The 6,933-nt window shown below is 35.3% G+C and overlaps 1 protein-coding gene across 1 annotated transcript; it reads left to right on the forward strand.

Annotated features, from left to right (window-relative positions):
* Positions 1-670: 670 nt before the first annotated feature.
* Positions 671-6,698, forward strand: LOC105783449 (serine/threonine-protein kinase Nek5). The gene is made up of 14 exons (XM_012608912.2): positions 671-1,083; positions 1,184-1,250; positions 1,348-1,413; positions 1,548-1,594; positions 1,717-1,762; positions 1,857-1,937; positions 2,013-2,055; positions 2,213-2,262; positions 2,999-3,080; positions 3,166-3,215; positions 3,561-3,634; positions 3,938-3,989; positions 4,071-4,721; positions 4,809-6,698. Exons 1-14 carry the CDS (start codon positions 986-988, stop codon positions 6,480-6,482), a joined length of 3,081 nt encoding a protein of 1,026 aa, XP_012464366.1. The 5' UTR covers positions 671-985; the 3' UTR covers positions 6,483-6,698.
* Positions 6,699-6,933: the final 235 nt, after the last annotated feature.

The raw sequence follows: 6,933 nt of genomic DNA on the forward strand, positions 1-6,933 counted from the left end.
AAAATTTATGCTTGTGAAAATCACAGTTTAGAACATAAATGTGTGTTTAAAAAAACATATAATTGAGTTTTAATACGATTGATATGAGAATTGTTGCTATCTGAGAAAGACCCATATTCTCCTATTTATGGGTTGAGAAGGAGTTATGAGTAGTTCTATTTATTCAAAAAAATATGTAATATATAATAAATAATGAAATGTATGGTTTGAAACTATTTTATCATAATAACACATTATATATGTACGACATTACGAAAGGTATTCTCGGAAGTCTGGTTGACCTGTGACAACAACTCAATAAAATTTTAGTTGAGTGATAAATTAAAATTTTTTCTAATGCAATTTAAATCCTACCGTATATATATATTTATTCATTTTTTAAATAAAAAGACTAAAACACCCTTAAACATAAAGTGAAAAATTAAAGTATCTCAAATATAATATTATTTATTTTAAATTAAAAAATGTTTTTATAATTTACTAATGAAATTGATGTCCAGTTGATTCATTGTATTAACTTTACTAGTTTTATTAATAAAAAGAATATTAATATAGATCCACCGAATGGCAGCTTTCGGATGAAATCGGACGGTCCATTTATTTTAATCAACTCTGTCTTTTTACAAAATTCGTAACTGAAAAAAGAAAATTCGCTCTTTTTTTTATTATTTTAAAATTTCCTGCCATTGAGTGTTGTGAAAGAGAGCAAGTTTTAGAAACTCAACAACAGCAATGAAAGGCAAAGAGGGAACGTAGACGAAGATTTTCAATAGCTTTAAAGAATGTTCGTTAAGACTGTTCATCATTCGGTTATTGAAAACGCATTGGCAGCAGCATTGGAATTGAAGTTAAGAATCCGGCAATGGTTTTGAGATCCGAAGAACTTAAAATTTCAAGACGAAAATGAAATGATTTTTTCGTTTTTTTTGAAGTTGCTATTTTTTGTTTGTAATATTAAAAAAGATCGAGTGAAGAGTTAAAAGCAATGGAGTCTCGGATGGATCATTACGAGATCATGGAACAGATCGGTCGTGGTGCTTTCGGTGCTGCCATTCTTGTTCATCATAAATCCGAGAAGAAAAAGTAAATTTTTTAAAGATTTCTCACTTTTTTGAAAATTTTAGTGAAGTGTAACTTTGCTCTTTTTTTTTTTTTTTAAATTTTGGTATTAATTTTTTTTCAGGTATGTGCTGAAGAAGATCAGATTGGCGCGACAAACGGAACGTTGCAGGAGATCTGCACATCAAGAAGTTAGTTTATTTTTCAGAAAAGGAGAACAATTTAATCTGTAAATAGAGTTTAATTTCCAATTTATATAAATTGGTCTTTGAAATTTTTGGAATGTAGATGGCGCTTATTGCGCGGGTTCAGCATCCTTACATTGTTGAATTTAAGGAAGCTTGGGTTGAGAAAGTAAGATACCGTACTTCTTTTATTTTGCCTATGAATCTTGAATAAAAATTGAACTTCTACTAGTAGCTTGTTAAGTACGCGACTGCATTTTCTAGTCTTGATGTCGAGTTATTTATTTATTTATTGTAATGTAGGGTTGCTATGTTTGTATTGTTACTGGATATTGTGAAGGTGGAGATATGTAAGTTTCTAAGTTGAATTGAGAACCTTGTAAACCTTGATTAGGTCTTTTTTTTTTTGTTGAAAATTTTGCAATTTTTGTAATCTGTCTATATTGTTTGTTCTCTTATTCCTTTTTAACAGGGCTGAATTGATGAAGAAATCAAATGGGGTGTATTTCCCTGAGGATGTAATTGAATTTCTCTATATACCCCTTAATTTTACAAGTTAGTTTCCTGAGTTACGACTAACAGTTAAAAATGATGATCATGAACACTGTACAGAAACTTTGCAAGTGGTTCGCACAGCTGCTTCTGGCAGTTGAATATTTGCATTCAAATTTTGTTCTGCATCGCGACCTGAAGGTATGTGTGTAAAATTGGATTAGTCTTTCTATCACAAAATTATTTATGGACTGATTTATTGCACTCTCTTGGTAGTGTTCCAACATCTTTCTTACCAAAGATCAAGATGTACGCCTTGGTGAGTTTGTCTTCTTGCTTTTCTTATTGGTTTCTTACATGTTCTCTATCTTTTTCCTTTTTATTTTTGTCATCATTGAGTTATATTTGATATTCTACTTGGTTGCATATGTTGGGATCATTATCTTAAACTTTCTTTCTGATCTGTACTGGTTTAGGGGATTTTGGGCTTGCCAAAACTCTGAAGGCAGATGATTTGGCTTCTTCGGTATGTAATATGTTAAATGATCTTTAATAAACTTTTTCTCTAGAAAATCTTTTTCAACCATCTCCAAGGATGGGAAAGAGTTTTTCTTTCGCTATTGTTTTCTCTTCCTTTTCTTCCTACACTTGGTTGATAAGCTAATCCTATTTAGCTCAAAATAAGATATTTTGTGTCTGTTTGCACATGCCTCAATGCTGCTGTATATTTTCTGAAAGACCTTTCATGGTAGCATAGTACTCATAAAGTAGCTTGTTCAGTACATGTTCCATCCTATCAAGGTTGCTCTCTCATTTTAATATGCCGAGGAACTGATATAGTAATAATAAGAAGCATCAAATTGAACAAGCATAATGTCTGCCATAGCTTGCAATTAAACTTCGTTCTAATTTTAATCTTATCTGCTAAGGATAAATTGTTACTAAATTGTCAAGTGAGAGTTGTAATAAGACTGCGAATTTAACTAAACAATCACTTTTTAAGTAAAGAACTAAAAAAGAAGAAGAAGAAAGATACTGTTGATACGCAAGTGTTTCAGATTGAGTGATGGATGACCCAAATACTCTGAAATGAAGAATACATACAGTATTTAACTTCATTATTTTTCTTCCATAACAATATCTATTGAGTTATATTTTGTAGTCATTTGCATTTGATATCATTTTCCATTTTTGGTTATTCTTCCTTGCATGAATGTGCCAGGTTCCAGTGCAAGTTATTAATTGTTTTGTACATGGCTCAGGTGGTTGGAACTCCCAATTACATGTGTCCTGAATTGCTTGCAGATATTCCTTATGGTTTCAAGTCTGATATCTGGTCTCTGGGTATGCCTTTTAATGAGTATGCATTTTATATGTGCAGATCTTTCTTTATTCCTTTTTTTTTTCTAAATTGCTTCTTCTTGAACAGGCTGCTGTATTTATGAGATGGCTGCTCATCGCCCTGCTTTTAAAGCTTTTGTAAGAGTTCTTACAGTTCTATTGGTTGAATCTTTGCCTTATTTTATAACCTATTCTGGCAAGTAGCATGTATTTCATTAGTTAACATGTTGAACTAGGAAATTGTAATTTATAAGTTCTTTTTCTTACTTTTATCTTATATTGGATTTTTCAGCTAACTCTTATAAAGTTTGTGTTCTATGTTTCTCTCGTTTAGGCAATGTTTTCAAAGTATATGTTGTCTATTTGTCTAGATTGATGTTATGTCCTTAGGAATTTTTCTAAGACTGATACTTTTTGCCTCCACTAACCATGTAAATTATACAAATCTAATTCAGCTAATTTCTATCCAAATTCTTGTTCTAGGACATGGCAGGGTTGATAAGCAAGATAAATCGTTCCTCTATCGGGCCTTTGCCTTCTTGCTACTCTCCATCTTTGTAAGTCTTAATGCTCATTTTAGAGCTCGCCGTTATGTTTTCATGATATCAAGTATTCTCTCCATGATTTTTCAAACTCCTACTGAACTTTTTAATGCCTTAATATCTCTTCATCGTCCTAGTTCTCTATCTTCTTTTATATATATTTTTTTATATTTGGATAATGTGCAAATCTTTTAAATCAAACTCTGTCTTACTAATGTATGAAATTTGAAACTAGTCTCATGGAAACTTTAAAATCCCAAGGGACTAGGTAATCTGTATCTGTGTAGTGATAAGCTTTTTTTAATGTTACACATGTAGGAAAACACTTATCAAGGGCATGCTAAGAAAGAATCCAGAGCACCGACCCAGTGTAAGCATTTCTTTTCGCCAACTCTAAGAATTCTCCACATGGAGGATTCAACATAACAATTTGAATTTTCACCTTGTTTAGGCATCGGAACTTTTGAAGCATCCTTATTTGCAGCCATATGTTGATCAGTATCGTCCATCCTTCAGCTGTCCAACGAATTGTTCCCCGGATAAGCATATTTCTTCTGGTCGAGATAATAGGAAAAATATGGCTGAGAGTCAGAATAGTAATAGTTCATGTAGTGATAAAGATAGTTTACCTTCAAGTGACAGAAACACTGGCACTATGGTTTCAAATAGTAATAGTAAGGCCACTGACACAGATTCAATTTCTAATGATGATGAAGGGACTGAGCCTCACCCACCGAGAGAAGAGGAGAATGGCCCCGTTATTTTCTCTGGCAAAGTTGATGAAAATGGTACGAGAAAACCTTCTCATGCAGAACAGGGATCTAATGTTCAGTCAAAGCAACCAAAAACCATCAAAAGTATTATGATGGCTTTGAAAGAAGGGAAAGTAAGAGAAAACGGTTCCCCGATGAGAGGTAGCCGTGCAAAAGCTGTAGGTGGCTCGACTCAAAGAAATAATGTAGAGGCATCACCCAAAGTTCTCAAACCGCCGGCATCAACACTTGTTTCAAAATCTAATGCAGATACCATGACTTCTGCTTCAGCGAAATTACCGTTAGATTCGGCAAGAAGGATACCAGGATCCCACCATTTGAAGCACCAGGTATGACTTGGGCTTCACTGTTCTATTATTAATTTCATTCATTATTGGTATATTCACTTATTTTGCAAGTGTTTTTTTTCTCTCCAGTCACATTTAATCGAATTCTCCCCGAAGACTAAACCTAGACATGAAGGGATTCCTCCCCCTGTGCCTGGGAAGCATGTTGCTGAAGATGGACTATCTTCTAATCCTCGGCTAAGAACTCCTCCTTCCAATGTTGCAAGAATATCATCAGTTATGGGAAGAATGAAGCATGCAGGAACTGATGCTTCAGATGGAGCACTTAACATGCCAAAGTTAGGATCAACAGAGATAAACCCGGGCAGTGAAGCTGTTCCATGTCAACTGCCCTGCCATACAAATGTTTCCATGGAGGTCACACAAGAGGTTGAGATAGCTCCGACTGGTGCTAGCAAAGGGGTGGAAACAGATAGCAACAACCGTGTCTCATCTTCGATCTCAATTCAAGCATTTGAGATTTGTGACCATGCAACAACCTCTTTTATTGACATGACAGAACAGACACATGATCATGAGATAACCACTGGCATAAAGAGCTTGGAATTGCATCCAGCATCTAGCTCACCCGCTTCTCTGCAATCAAAGATACCTGAAAGAGAAAGCCTTGGGCAAGATCATGAATCTGTCATGTGTTCAACTGAAGAATCTGTTCCAACCCAGGATCTTCTGCATTTTGCATCAGCTAATGAAAAAGTCGGTTTAAGTGCCCTCTTGGATCTTCCGGTCCTGAATTCTGAAGAAATATCTGTTCATAAAGATGCTAGTGCTGTAAACAGGACAGTTAGTACGGATGATGCTCCTTTAAGCAGGACAAGTAGCAGGGATGTGTCTATAAGCCGGCCAACTAGTAGGGATGATGCCCCTTCAAGCAGGCCAAGTAGCAGGGATGATGCCCCTATAATCAGGTTGGGTGTTGGGGAAGATGCCCTTGTAAGTGGACAAACTACCGGAGAAGATTGTCAGATAAGCAGCTCGAGTAATGACACAATGCTCCATTCGGATGAAACTGTGGCAAGCAGACCTTGTAGTCGACATGATACAATGCTCCATTCGAATCTTTCTTCAATATCCAGTGGTGATGACAAGTTCACTGTAATGGAGCTTCTCTCATCCATGGCAGAATCTACATCTTGCATTGCCTCACCAATTTCATCTATCCAGAATAATTCACAGCCAGATAAAGAAACAAATCCAACCACAACATCACGTCCTCCGGTATTTGATAATGTTATACATGTTATAAGGCACAGTAGCTTCCGAGTTGGCAATGAGCAGCCAGTGATGGAAAAAGTAGATACAGGTGTCCAAAATGTGGATGTTGGGAAACTCATAAATGCTGTGAGGGATGAATTAGACACAAGAAACGTGACAAGGCCAATGAACCTCAAGTCATCAAATGTTCCTGATTATCCTGGCATTAAAGAAATGGATGTCAGGAACTCCATTTCTTCATCTCCAAAACTGGATTCACCAGACCCTACGAAGCCAAGCTCTTCTCTAACAGAAGAAGAGACACCAGCAAAGGAAACGTTGGATATCAAGTCTTTCAGGCAAAGAGCAGAGGCACTCGAAGGGCTTCTCGAATTATCCGCAGAGTTATTACAACAGAACAGATTGGAAGAGCTCTCGGTTGTTTTGAAACCATTCGGGAAACATAAGGTGTCCCCAAGGGAGACTGCTATCTGGTTAGCCAAGAGTCTTAAAGGACTGATGATCGAGGATAGCGGACGAAGTTCATGAAATATTCTTCTTCTTCATGAGGTAAGCTTTCATTTCCCTTGCCCATTCACATTGTTGGAGCTGCTCCTCTCCTTTCACTTCCATTTGATATTTTAAACATACAACAATTAGGTCATATATTTTTCACCTCATATTATTATTCTTTCAAATGCATTTTGTTGTTGTACATAGTCGACAATACTTTATTACAAATAAGAGAATTTTTTTTAACAATAATTGTAGTATCTAGTATGGACATTGTTACCTGCTTTCACTTTTATTTATAAGGACTTAATTGAACAGTTTAGAAGTTTTTTTATTAATAAGATGGTGACTAATCATTAAATTTCAATTTGATTAGTGACTAAATTGAAAAAATTAAAAATTTAGTAACCAAAATAGCAAGCGACAGTAACCATTTCAATACTTTACCAGAAAAAAAGGTGGTGGTTATTGGTTCATCGGGGAAGAT

The sequence above is a fragment of the Gossypium raimondii genome, chromosome 13, assembly GCF_025698545.1.
Source record: "Gossypium raimondii isolate GPD5lz chromosome 13, ASM2569854v1, whole genome shotgun sequence".
Classification (NCBI taxonomy): Eukaryota; Viridiplantae; Streptophyta; class Magnoliopsida; order Malvales; family Malvaceae; genus Gossypium; species Gossypium raimondii.

Coding starts and splice junctions, on each gene's coding strand:
- LOC105783449 (XM_012608912.2), top strand. CDS start 986: ATGGAGTCTCGGATGGATCATTACGAGATCATGGAACAGATCGGTCGT. Junction 1,251..1,347: donor GGAGATCTGCACATCAAGAA/GTTAGTTTATTT, acceptor TTTGGAATGTAG/ATGGCGCTTATTGCGCGGGT. Junction 3,635..3,937: donor TCTTGCTACTCTCCATCTTT/GTAAGTCTTAAT, acceptor TTACACATGTAG/GAAAACACTTATCAAGGGCA.